The sequence below is a fragment of the Cenococcum geophilum genome, assembly GCF_001692895.1.
Source record: "Cenococcum geophilum 1.58 unplaced genomic scaffold K441scaffold_1, whole genome shotgun sequence".
In the NCBI taxonomy this organism is placed as follows: domain Eukaryota; kingdom Fungi; phylum Ascomycota; class Dothideomycetes; order Gloniales; family Gloniaceae; genus Cenococcum; species Cenococcum geophilum.
In genome coordinates, this window is record NW_027137559.1 from 5,404,583 (window position 1) to 5,417,993 (window position 13,411).

At 49.0% G+C, this 13,411-nt stretch overlaps 4 protein-coding genes across 4 annotated transcripts; 3 read left to right on the forward strand and 1 right to left on the reverse strand.

The window, feature by feature from the left end:
* Nucleotides 1-2,841: 2,841 nt before the first annotated feature.
* On the forward strand, nt 2,842-3,411 carry K441DRAFT_672609 (uncharacterized protein; the record flags this gene model as incomplete). Its single annotated transcript, XM_067650572.1, has 2 exons — nt 2,842-2,862; nt 2,968-3,411. 2 exons carry the CDS (start codon nt 2,842-2,844, stop codon nt 3,409-3,411), a joined length of 465 nt encoding a protein of 154 aa, XP_067510541.1.
* Nucleotides 3,412-6,058: 2,647 nt separating this feature from the next.
* K441DRAFT_9872 (uncharacterized protein) lies at nt 6,059-8,842 on the forward strand. Its single transcript, XM_067654585.1, has 3 exons — nt 6,059-6,139; nt 6,225-8,588; nt 8,734-8,842. Exons 2-3 carry the CDS (start codon nt 6,498-6,500, stop codon nt 8,767-8,769), a joined length of 2,127 nt encoding a protein of 708 aa, XP_067510542.1. The 5' UTR covers nt 6,059-6,139; nt 6,225-6,497; the 3' UTR covers nt 8,770-8,842.
* Nucleotides 8,843-10,256: 1,414 nt separating this feature from the next.
* Nucleotides 10,257-12,384, forward strand: K441DRAFT_600154 (uncharacterized protein; the record flags this gene model as incomplete). Its single annotated transcript, XM_067645184.1, has 3 exons — nt 10,257-10,313; nt 10,485-10,985; nt 11,078-12,384. 3 exons carry the CDS (start codon nt 10,257-10,259, stop codon nt 12,230-12,232), a joined length of 1,713 nt encoding a protein of 570 aa, XP_067510543.1. The 3' UTR covers nt 12,233-12,384.
* K441DRAFT_9887 (uncharacterized protein) lies at nt 12,148-12,676 on the reverse strand. Its single transcript, XM_067654586.1, has one exon. The coding sequence runs from the start codon at nt 12,597-12,599 to the stop codon at nt 12,294-12,296; it is 306 nt and encodes a 101-aa protein (XP_067510544.1). The 5' UTR covers nt 12,600-12,676; the 3' UTR covers nt 12,148-12,293.
* Between the last annotated feature and the right edge of the window lie 735 nt (nt 12,677-13,411).

A 13,411-nucleotide genomic window follows, 5' to 3' on the forward strand; every position in this document is an offset into this window, starting at 1 on the left:
GCGCCTCCTATTAATCTGTATTACTTTAACTAAATACTATATAAAGGGTAATTAAGGGGTTCCGGTATTTATCTTAGATATTAATAAAGCTAGCACAGATTCTAAGAAGAAGGGTATAACTTAGAGAGGTCCAGATGTCCACGGCAAGGTAAATATTTATCTTTATAGATTAAAGTACTTTTTATACAACATCTTAACTTTTAATAAAGTATTTAAGAATCTAGCCTATAATCGTTGCGTGGGATATAGGGATAATTAAGGGTGCTTCTTAATTTAATGCTTTTATAAAAGTATAAAATTCTAGCCATTCTATATATAAGAAGGGAAGCCGTTATACGATAATCAGATCTAGAAGTACTTGCTCTACGGTATTTTAATATACCGTACGCTTCAAAACCTCGCCCTTAAGACCTTAAACTTCTCCTTTTGCTAGAAGCTTCTAATATAGTTCTAAAAGAGATCTCTCCCCCTAATCTTTTGCTGTTATACGCTCCTAATTCTCTACTAGATTCTATTTAATATTATATTTTCTAAGATAGCCTTATAATCTAACGGTTAAGGAATGGTGTCCTTTTGGGTCTTAAGGAGGATAGTATTTATAAAAATAGCGTTTCTTCGTATAAGCTTTTTCTTCCTTTATTGCCGTATAAGTATGTTTATAAATTAAGGAGATTTATCTTAAGGTCTGTGTTATATAAGTAGTTGGGATTAAACCGGTATTAGCTTTAGTCTTAACGCCGCTTAAAGGGGTGGAAAGTATACCAACTTTAGAGGAATTATTATTATTAAAGTTTTTAGAGTAAGTTTTACTAGTATTAGCTATATTTATAGCGTTATATAATAGAAATAAAAGATTTAGTTTTGTAGTTAAAATTCTGCGGATGCTAAGCCTTATTTGGATATTATCCGATATCCGGGCTATCCTCGGATAGGATTATTATCCGCCTAACTAGATAGGATAATTTATCCTTGACAAGTCTGCTTACTAGGTACATGTAGCGCACGTGCCTTACAGGCGAGTTACTCTTAGGTTACCCCTGGGTCGCCCATACCTTGCGGCTATATAACTTAGGTTTTACCTAACGCTAGTTTTCTTACATCGTTAGTTTAAGTGGGAGCTATCGACCTACACTATTAGTTCGAGTAGGAGCGTTAAGAATCGATCCCCTGGTGGCGTAAGGAGGCTGGCAAGCCAACCCCCTTAATATTATACTAGCTTCCCTAGATAGACGAATTAAGTCAACAATTACATTTCAACAATGAGCTATTTTCTTTATAACCATCCATTTGTCTTTGTTTTCTCTTTTTCCCTCTATCCTGCAAAGCCTTGTGGAAAGTCCGCCGTTCCGTTTTGACTTAGTTATTGCAGTATCCATATGAGTCGGAGATAGTGTTCTAAAGAAAAACACCAAAAATGATCTGGCCGAGCAAGTAATATTAAGGTATCGTACGACCAGATAATTCAACTCTCTTATTGGGCTTACGTACCGCTTTGTGCACAGCTGATGTGGTTATCCAGAGGTCTTACGACGGAATGATTGTTGATAGATGCCTAGAATCCTGCTGCATGTATGGCTTCCCCGCATGAGCTTGGCACTATTGGGTAGGGATTTCGAGTATGCCCGCCTCAAGACAAGACCGTAAGTTGTAATAATTAGCTTCTCTTCCGATTTCCCCATAAAATGGAGAGATTTTTCTGAAGAGATACTTGAAAACCAATTCTACGCGCCGATTCTAACTTGAACACCCAAAGAGTAGTATTACCGCACAGACGGTGGCTAATTCATAACAGCAAGAGCAAGTGATAATGGGCGGAAAAATTAAAGAAGAAGAGTAGCTAATATGGCAACCTAACTTGGTAGGAATCAGATACCAGAAAAGAGTGCGACTCAAGAGGCATTGCTCGTGCGATCTTGAGCGGTGAAGAACTAGCAGCTCCAACACCATTTTACCACCCATTGATAGGTCCAAAAAAAAAAAGGAATCAAGGCCCTAAAAGGCCAAAAATTAAGTACTCAGACCGAGAAACTCAGGATCTTCAGTGTGTTACTGCGAGATTGGTTAGTAATGTTGAAATTTTTCAATATTGAAATGAGGATCCACTCACGACTGACGTACCAACTACACCATCTGAGCTTCGTTGCTTGATTATTAATCACTAATGTAGACTCTGTTAAAAAAAATTTATAGTTGAAAGTTTCCTCGGTGCAGAGAATACAATCTCCGGTAGACGTTGTATTTGTCAGACGCCAAGTGTGGCTTAGTTATGAGTCATACGGGGAGGGGGGTCCCCCCCCTACCTGTGACTCATACCTCATGTATATATAGTCCCTTTTCTTCATAGATCAATCTTTACACGAGTCTTCCTGACCTGAACTTTCAGTCCGACAGTATTGCACAGCCACTTCTGCAAGGTCGCAGTTCAGGAGCCCGTGTCCTTCCATAAGCCAGCGAAACTCCTAGTCCCAGTGCGTGCATCGCACCATATTCTAATTCAAATAGAGAGATCGCTCCGCTGTGTTCACCGGAATAGGCTCATCTGGCTTAGAGCTTACCCAACGCTTCCCGATTTCAACGCTGCCACATCAGCTGTGGACAATGACGTCTCATTATCTCTAGTTTCGCAGCACATAGAATCTCTAGCTTTCATTCCGAGGGTTACGAAGAACGCTACAGTACACGTAGAGTCCTACCCTGGGGGAAAATGGCGAATCAAGAACGCTGTGTTGCGCGCGCACACACAGAGGGGGGGCATTGGAAGCCGTACAAGCTGTACCTAATTGCCTATTGCCATTGTAGGTCCAACCTCCGACAAAACCCTCGCTTTGCTTACACATAACAATGCCTGCTATGCCTACTTTTGTAAGTTGCTCCAGCGATAATCGTAATCGGATTGATGGCATTGTTTTTTCCTTGCGTTCCACCTAGAAGCTAAGAGAAATAGCGCTTATGGCTTTTCTAACGTAGCATTTAGCTGTGGAACTTTTTCCCCGTGGTGGTGTGTTGTTCTTGCGGAAGGACGTTTCAGCTTCCGTGAGAACACCCAGCGGGAGCGCCGGGCGGAAAGACGCGGCCGCTGCTGACGCGTTTCAAGGCCGAGTACTAGCAGCCAGCTTCTCGGTCATCTTTGGCTGCCCTGGGATGAGTGGACGAGCAGGCCAAAATAAAAGGTCGTCACAGGGCTGGCTGAGTGCTTCTGGAAAGAGAATGTTGTTGCGAAATAGTGGGCATCGGTACCTCGGCGCACCCAAGAAAACAACTCTGAATTCTATTGGAAGGAGTTCAGGTACCAGGAACGAGCACCAATATATGGGGATCAGCCACAGTATACAAGCCGTTCTTTCTCGTCTCAAAAGTTGTAATAGTCTGTTTGGTGTCAAATTGGCAATTAATCGGAAATACAAGCCATAGGTTGGCACCAAAGGCAAATTCTTTAGGAACAGCAAATCCCAGAGATCGACACAAGGCTTAATTTAGGGGAGGGCATGTCACGGGCTGGCAGGTGATGAGCGGGCTGGTTGACAATTAACGGACGTGAGTAAGCCAGCCACAGGCGTCAGGGAGGTGATCAATAGAGTAAGTCAGATAGGGAGTCACGACAAAATCCGCAAGGCTTGAAGTGACAGGAAGACCGTATCCAGACGACGGGAGTGGAGTGACGGGCCGCCGAAATAATGCAGCGATTGGGAAAGCACAGTTTGAGTGTGGTGGGGGAGATACATGTCGGCATCTGTGTGGCAGCTAAAAGAGGGAACGAGCGCAATTTGCCGTTGGTTTTCATTAGGTACTCTGACATGAACCACCCGCCAAAAGGAACAACAAGCGCAATGAGGATCGACTCCCGTGCCTCGTTTTCTCCACAGACCGCTCTAGCGGTCCGGATATCTCATATGATTTGTGGCGTTCACGCGCTGTACGATTTTGCTTTTTGACCTGTTTTCCTAGCGGAAAAGAAACCCCGCAAAAGGCATTCGTCGTCGCAGGAAGTGAAGGGGCAAAACGTGGTGTTAAGTAAGATATGCTGGTGAGGATCGTGGCCAACCCCAATACCAATCATGGTCGATGGGGAGCCCCTGGAAGAGGGTCCCTTTAGTGGGTCATCCTCTAGATCATGCCAACGCAGGCCATCTCACATACGTTGAGGGCTCTGGATCTCAATTGCATGCATGTGACTGCTGGAAGCTTCCCTGCGTGGAGCTCGAGACAGTGTAGATGCTGACGGCCGCAATGCATGACAAACGCGCTGCAAGTGGTCATGCGGTGCAGCGTGGTGGCTTCATCTTGACCTGAAAGCTTAACGCGGAAGATTTGGTGAAGCAGGTCGCGCAACTAGAGCGTTAGCAGGTTGTGCTGGTGCGGTGTCGTGCATGTGTGTCTTTCGATGGGCGGGTGCGGGCACGCAGATAGGGCTTGGGTGTTGTCGAAATTTTTTGTGCGCGGCGCTTTGTGGGTGGGGCATTAGGCGACATCGCGAGCATTGGGATGGTGTGGGGGTAGACACACGAAATGCCGAATGAACCGTGTAAACAAACATAGATGGAGATACGATCTGGCCAGAACGTATATTCGAGCATCGATCTGATATTTTTACTCGTGGATGCTCGGGGAAGGGCCTGATGAAAGGATCGCGAAGGGCTCCCGGCAAGCAGTTTGAAACGGTGCCCGCCGTCATCTGGAGGCTGAACATGGCGTTTGGCGAACCCTTTAGACGTCAAATGGGCAAGGCATATGCAGGGGGTTGCGATGATCTTAGCACTTTGCCAACACCCGCTCTTTGCGCCAATAGATAGCGAGGTCACAATCAGAGCAAATTGAGAGTCGCTGATCAGGGAGCACTGGTGGGTTGCCCTAGACTTTACACACGACTTATCATGGCCCTGGAAGCACAGGCGAAGCGGGTGAAGCTGACGGGAGCCCTTGGCTTGAGACCTGTCTTTCATCTGCAACGTTTTGGGAAGTGAGAGGGTGACCGGGGAGGCATCGAGAATATTTCCAAGTCTGCACTCCTGACGCCCCGGACCCTGTTATGTTGCCCTGGTATGGGGGTCATGTAGGCAAGATGGTCAAGGGGTTTGACGGCTTCCAGCATGCATGCCAAGCTGTTGGCACAGATCTGAGATGCAAAAGAGAGTGCCGCTAGCCTGTTCGGCATCTCGCTTGCTGTGTTTGTGAGGATGCGAAGATTATCGTGTTCGCAGTCTTGGTAGTAACTTAGCCCACTGGCGGACTGGCCGAAGTCGAGAAGGAGGCAAGTGGACAATGCGACAATGCGACAATGCGACAATGCGAAAGACGGCCTTATCCTCGCCATCCTGGAATGTGCAGCAGCAGAAGCAGCAGCAGAATCACCAGCACTAGCAGCAGAGAATTACCTAGGTGGCCGTAAAGATGGCATGGCATCATCCACGACTCGAAATTTAAGAGTCTGCAGGCAGTGCTGGCAGAGAGCCTGGATTGATTGGTGGCTGGAGGCTCGCCCACAAAATGATGAATTGCAACGCTGGCTCGAGCGTAGGTGCAAGGCGAAATGACGGCCGAGATCTCCGAAGTGAGCGAGAGACGACTTGCACACCAGAAATTGGGTGCAGTGGCTGGAGAAGAGAGATTATCTTGACCTGCACATGGGATCTGCCTGAGTGTGCCCTCCCGAGCACATTCCCCCAAAGCACACCCAGAGCACCAGGCACCCACCGCACCCTGTGACGGAGCTGGCAAGAGGCAGTTTTGTTAGGAGGCGTCTTCCCCAGAGATGAGTGGTCTTCGGCGGATTTTGCTGCAAGAGAAGTGCATGCAGGGCGTTATGCTTCTTTGAGCGTAGATGAGTGGCATGATCCCTGCCGCGTGACCGCCCCAAGTGCCCCGGTCGCTAGTGAATTTGACTCGATACTGTCGCTACTGCTGTCGCTACTCTTCACTCTAGCAACCCTCTCAAAGCGCGCCCAGCTCCGCCCTCCTCTTCCTCCTCATCTTCTGCTCTCACCCCTCCAAGGCCCATTGATCGCGCTGGACAGCCTGGCTTCCTCCTGCTGTCCGTCGATCGTGTGAAGCCGTCCGCTCATTTCCCCCCCTGTCATTCCTTCTTGTGAGCCCTCGTTCCCAGAAGACGAGTTACTTGCTTCCACTACTACTTCACCATATTGTAAGAGACTCCCAGATACTTCGCCCCACCGCCAGGTCGGCCCTGCCTCCCGCCATACATGCTAACTATCTTCTCGTACACAAAGTAATCGCATCAGCACTTTGTACTCGTTTAGCGCTTGTTTCGTCTTTTCCGGGGAGCCCTCTGCGCTCACCTTCGTACCACCGCTGCACCCTCCCGTCCCGTCCAACCACGCAATATCCATTATATCCTAATTGACGGTACCTGGATCGTCGGCACAAATCTCACCATCCGGGGCCAGCAGATCGCTGCGACGTCTGGCTGTACAATCCGCAATCTCGACACGGCTTCCCGACCGCGTCGCAGCAGTATCAGTTGACCAGCAATTTGCTTCATCATGGCCGAAATAGCTCTGCCACGACAACAGGTTACTCAGGCGCCGGAGGCTGTGGGCATGGGCACACCTCTCTACCAGCGAAGAAACCCTTCCACGTCCGGCCCGGTCGAGCTCATCCCAAATCCCGATTTCGTCTTTCCTCAGCCAACACCAAACTCCTCGGACTCCAACACCAATTCAAGCAGGCGCCCAATGTCTCTCCAGGCACTGCCAACTTCGAAACGTGGCTCTTCCGGAGGAATGCGGCAACAGAAATCCATCAGTGCTTTACCAGATTTCAGTTTTAATCCTTCAGGAACTGGCAGACCTTTGACAGTAACAGCAACAGCAACAACGCCTCCGCATTCACCCATAGCTACCACACCTACTACGCCTTCGAGAAACATTGGTCATCGACGAGGTGGAAGCGAGCTCATCGGTGGCGATGCCAGGTCAGGTGGCATTGGTCTTTTGAGCTCGAGTCCAACAAAAGGCGAAAGCGTTCTACCTCCGCCCAGTGCTGGACTCCGGTCCGGTCCTCCAGCTGGCAGGCGTGGCCATGCCCATCGTCGTTCCGGTGCCATTTCCTCTCACGATCTGTCCTCAATCCTTCAACCAACTGATGGGAATGCTTCAACTCGGTCTGGCAGTGCTCCAGCTACTCCCATGGAGAATGACATTAAACCCTTCTTTGCGCATTCTATGAATAAATCGGTGTCTCAGCCATCCTTACATTCAGCATCCATGAAAGACAGTGGACTATTTCAAGACGATTCGTCACCCAGAAGACCACCATCAAGAACACGAGTTGGGTTCTCTGATAGAGTGGAATATATTCGCCCGCTTTCCACAATCTCATCTGAAACCGAGAGTTCACTTTCCACCATTCGCGGTCATTCGGTTTCTGGTAGTCTCTCTTCGGTAATCAGCTCGGGGGCGGCAAGTCCCCCTTCAGCGCGAATGGCTCGCCCATCACTCAACACCACTTTTGAGGACGAAAGTAGGCCGAGCACAGCTGGCGCGGTACTGGATATGAAAGACAGAAGCGGCGGGTTTGGCGGGGAATTATTCAGTCGTAAGCGGCCAATGTCAGCCGTGGCACCGAACTCACCGGTATCGGCTGGCAGCCCCGTCACACCACGCATCCCAGCAAAGCGGCGGAGCTTCTTCCGTTTAGACCAACGTCGCGCCGACCCTTCAATCCCCCTACCATCTCCCCTTCAATCCAGCGCCTCCGAACCTTCCCTGTTATCTACAGGCGAGACTCCACCTGCGTCTCCAGCTAAAGTCCCAGACGAAGTAGAGGCGTCGGAAACTGCCACAGAGAAGCCGAAGTCAACTCAGCGAAAGGCGCCTAGAAAACCACGTAAAGTCAAATCCTGGGCTAATTCAATTATCTCTCGGAAAGGGCGCCGTCAGAGCCATAAGGTGAAAAGCCGAACTGCAACACCGCCTCCTCAAGTTTCGCCTGCCGCAGAGGAAGACTCTGAAGACCTTGAATTTGAAGCTGACTTCGATGTTGATAACACTGTCACGATCGTCTCCCCGCCAGCCGATGAAAATCAGAGACCCAGACTCGGGACCGACATCGCCTCATGGAAACCGAGAGAATTTACGCGTCACGATTCAGATGCCATGAGTCCTGTAATTGACTTGGATGCAGCTCTTGGCCCTTTCAATACTCCTCTCGGTCCCAATGCGCGAGGACATGGTCGCGGATACTCAGTAGCTAGGCGGACGATGCACAGCGCGGGAGGCATAATTCAGAATCACCGCCGAACAGAGAGTGCGCCTGAACTCGTGCCATTCGAGTTGAGAGCTGCAACTATTGCCAATACTATAACAATGGCTGATGTATTTGAAGAGGAGGAAGAGGAAGAGGAAGATTCTGCGATGACTGAGGAGAAGGCCGCAGTGCCCACGGATACTGTGACTGAAACTGAAGAGGAGGTAGAGGAGCCCAGTATTGGGATCCAGGTTGTTGATGCAGATGATGTACACAATGGATCAGCAATTAACTGGAATTTTGACGACGGACTTGGAATCAGGCAGGGTGAAAAAGTACAGAAGCGCGCTTCTATTGAAGAGCCTGTCCCTCTGGAAGTTCCCAAGGTACGAGAGGCAACTCCTGTGTCATCAGACCGTAGGATGTCTAGGCAATCTATGGACATTAGTCCAGTAGAGGTTGTAGAGGATTTTGAAGAACCACGTACTTCTTCCCTTACCCGATCTTCTGATTCGACTATTACGCCAACAGTATCTGGAGACGACACGAAAGAGCCACAGCATGTAATGAACCTGACGCTTCCTCTTCCGCAACATAATCTCATGACTCCTGACACCTTCACGAACTCGTCATTTTCGTCGCCGGACTTCCGATCCAGTCAAACCTCTTTCGATAATCCGCGCCTTGGTACTGCTGCATCTTCTGTCACCGATTATCGCACTATCAATTCTGTCCATTTCGGCGAGCCAGGACCTGAGCTTCGGGTCTCTGTCGATGATGTGCCATCTTTGACGAGCAGTAGATCGACCATGACTAGTGCTCTGCACAACACCTTCCCAATGATAAGCCCACGTAATCCAGGGGAGAGGTCCTCCTCGCTATGCTCTGTTCCTAGTGACATCTCCGATCAGCGTCGCAGGAAACGCTCAAGTATTGCCAGTCTTTCGAGGCTTATCAATGGCTCCTCGTTTGGTGAAAAGAGTAAGCTTTCGATTGAGCAGAGGCCTCATTCGGAGCATCTTGAGCCGGTCAAGGACCCCAAGACGAAGAAGCACAAGCGACTAAGCAGGATGATGCAGTTCTGGAAGTCGAAAGATTCATCATCTCGTAGTTGATGTGATTACTCTACTCTCCGAATAACCACTCTCTGATTGGTTCTACACCTACGCGAAACTTTAGTCTACCAGGATTCGAGGTTGGCTTCTTCGCTAACCTATGTTGATGGCATGATATGACGGATATTTTCTTTGGTTTTACTCGTACGACGTGGAACACTCAGCGAGACTACGAATTTTGTAATGGCGCACGGTTTACCTTCCATGTCACAAACGGCGTGATACGCATCAGAGTACGAGATTCTTTCTCTCAAACAAACTTCTTTCTGTATCTAGATACTTACCTAGCCCTTTGGCTTTGGAGGTTCTGGTAGGGTATTTGGGATATGGAGGGGAGTATGGGAACATTTGAAACACATGGCAGACTACATTAACCTTTTCCTTTTTCCACACATTCTCACGGCGTCTGTCATTTCCTGGGAAGGCAGAAAGCCTTCGCGCTTCTTCAGCGCACACTCAGCGATTGCTATCGTATGAAAACTTTACTTTTTTGCTCGATATGGCGGCGATCTTGATTCAATAACTACTTTTTGATTGTCTTCGCACGTTGGCGGCTTTGTTTCCTGAGCGATTTAGTTGGAGGAACTCATCTTCTAGCATCTTTGCATCTAGAGGAACACACTAAGTAGGTTTGGGAGATGGTTGGCAGCAATGCAATATATAACACTCTTTGATATTTGTGCTTCTCCGACCTGAAATGAACATGTGCTTCGCTATGATCTGTAATATACCCTAAATCGTACTTATAATAGATTTAAAATAATATCAGAGCACAGAAATAAGTGCAGGACTATTGGCAAGACAAATCTGTGTCGCCTGAGGCTTAACATCCAAAAGCTACATTCCCTTCACGTGATGTCCCAATACTCGAACACTTGGCATCATTGGTCCGTCTCGAAGCTCCATTCCTCGAGGTAAGCACCATCTTCAACTACCAATATGACGGAAGCAGAAGACAAAGAGAAGGCTGAAAAGGTTGCTGCAGCCAAGAAACGTGTACGTGAGCCCCATACTGGACATATATCTCCCCTGGCGCAGCTCAACGCTGCAACTCTCTCGCGCTCTCCGCTTGGTTTATGGATGCCCATGGACCTTTTAGTCGATTTAGATGTAAAAATGCGGTCACTTACATAGAATCGATATGGCTAATATAGGAACATTATTTAGTACGAGCAATTGAAGAAGCAAAAGGCTAAAAAGGCTGGCGGCGCAGCAAAGAAGAAAGACGACAAGGCCGAAGCTGAAGCTGAAGCCTCAGCATCCACCGATAAAGCCGAGGAAGCGGGTGAAGACGCTGAAGCTCCTGGTGAGGAAAAAGAGGTAGAGGAGGCTCCCGAAGCCACGAAACCACCGCATGCTCGCCAGCCCTCTATCACCCTTGAATCCAGGCTCCGGTCACCACTATCTCCTACACTGAAATCTCCGACGCTTCCTCCTCTGAGTCCGGGTGGTGATGCTGTGGGTGATATTTACAGGAAGCAGGCGCTGCGGATTGAGGAGCTGGAAAAGGAGAACAAGCGGCTACACACGGAGTCCTCCGAAGCAGAGGCACGATGGAAGAAAACTGAAGAGGAGTTGGAAGAGCTTAGGGAAGCTAGTGGGGAGGTCGCAGAGCTGAAGTCGAAGGCTGATCAAGTTGCTACGAAGGGAGAGGAAGTGGAAAAGTTGGTATGGTTCCTTGCTTTTCTATCGTCCTTTCCCACACCTGTCTAGGATTGCACTCTATCACTATGAAATGCTAACTTGACGTTTGTATCTAGAAATCCGAAGTCCAATCCCTCCAACGCCAGAACGCGCACCTCCAGACCCAAACCACAAAATCACGCCGCATCTCGGCTTCCTCCCCCTCCCACCCCACACCAGAAGACCTCGCCGTACAACTCGCCTCGAAATCCGCCACCATCGAGTCCCTCGAACTCGAAATCTCCAACCTCCACGCCCAACTTACGCAATCCGCAACCGTAAACTCCACCCAGCTCACCCAAACCAGCGCGCTCGAATCCGCCCTCGCAAAAGCCGAACAATCCGCCGCAGCATCCGCGCGCGAGCTCTCCGACCTGAAAAAGAACCTCGAGCGCGCAAGCGAGCGCGCAGTGAAGGAAGGCAGCTCGCGCAGCTCGGCGGAAACGCGCATCGCGCAGCTGGACGCCGAGCTCGCGGCCGCAGTGCGCAAGGCGGACGACGCGGCGCAGCGGGCGGAGCTGCTGGAGAAGAAGGTCGAGACGCTGACGACGCTGCACCGCGAGTCGGACGCGCGGTCGCACACGCGGCAGCGGGAGACGCAGAAGACGGAGCGCGAGGTCGCGGAGCTGCGGACACGCGTGACGGGCCTGGGCAACGAGAACGCGCGACTCAGGGAGGCGGAGCAGCGGAGGCGGAAGGCGGAGGCGCAGGGCATCGATGACGGCGGCGTGCAGGAGCTTGTGGACGAGGAGCGCGAGAGGCTGGCCTCCCGCGTCCGGGAGCTGGAAGAGGAGGTGTTCGAGCTGCGGCGCGGCGTCTGGCGTGATCGGAGGCGCGAGATTCAACCTGCCATCGAGGAGGCCTTGGCTGGACCTAGCAATTCCGGTTTCGACGAGGTCGACCTGTCCGGCGGCCAGTCGCCTCGCCGCGGCACTGCGCGCGGAAGCAGCTTCCAGGACGTCATTAGCAGTGGTATCAGCGCCTTTACAGGCCAGCCGCATCGTGGGTCTGTCGGAGCACGCAGTGCGCCTAGGAAGCAAAGTCTGGGCCTGTTGAACGATGATGACGATTTTGAATTTGATGAGGAGACGTTCCGTGCTGCGCAAGAGGAAGAAGCGAGAAAGAGGGTTGAGAGGGTGAGGGAGGTTAAGAGGGGACTGAAATCGTGGGAGAATTGGAGAATTGATATTGTGGATATTAGAGCAGGTATTGGAGGCGTTTTTGAAGTTTGAAAGGAAAGATTTAAAGATTCTCAATCAGCTACACTTCACGCCATGTTACTCATAGGTCGAATCAACTCCTTTTACATATACTATGGAGATTCTGGTCTAATCGTACTCTAAGAAAAGAGAAGTCGGCCTGCGCCGCGTAGACATTGATGGACATGCACGCATCTATATTAAGGTACCTGGAGGTGAAATAAAGTAAAAATCGACACCAATCAATTGGCTCCCAAAACGACAAAAAGATTATACAGAGCAAGGCTAAAAAGATTTCAAAAAAGAAAGCTTTCAAACGCTGAGAGCGACACCTCAGGGATTCGCCCGTAGAGGTCTTGTCCAGCACGTAAAGAATTTCGCTTTCTGAAACTGAACTCATCGTGATGTGGTAATATTACTGGTGCTTCTCAAAATACGCCGAAGTCACCCTGAGGTCATCTAGGCAAAGCCGCCGCCAATATAGTATAAATAACGGGTAATACTCGAATAAACTTTATTTAGTAAGGAACACTAATAAGAATAAGGTTTAGGGTATTACTATATATAAACTTTAGTATATTTCTATGTAATATTAAAGGCTTTAACATTTTTCAATCAACTCAATTCAATTAGGACCTCTAGATTGAATGCATTGGCAAGCCCGCGAGCTCTCAATTAATTGAATTAATTAAGTCTTAGCATTCAATTCAATATCGAAGCCTCGTTAAATGATTTGCAAGCCTGATTAAGGGAGCGTTTGGTTGCAGCTCTAGATTAAATCTAGGGGCTGCAGAACTAAGTTGATCTGGAGCGTTAATCTGATTTAGAGGTGTCTGTTCGGTCAATCTGGCGACTTTCTAATCTGAAGCTCCTCCAGATCGGCAACCACATCAAATTCGCACGCTTTACCGTATATAGTAGTTAAACTTAAGCTCTTAGCGTTAGATTAATCTGGAGCTCTGCTCATACACCCGTCCGATTACCCACCATACCCCTACCGCCATCGCCCTTACCAACGACGATATTACTGCTATAACTGCAGGCTCTATACGATGGTAATAAAGGATTAATAGTAGGTACGTTTTAGTAGAGGATTAATTAATATAGGTAGAAGATATTGCTAATTTTAAGCCTTATCTAAGGCCTTTTTAGAACGGTTTACCAAATAGTCGGCTTTATTTTAGATTAAGTACGACTACCAGATTAAGCGCC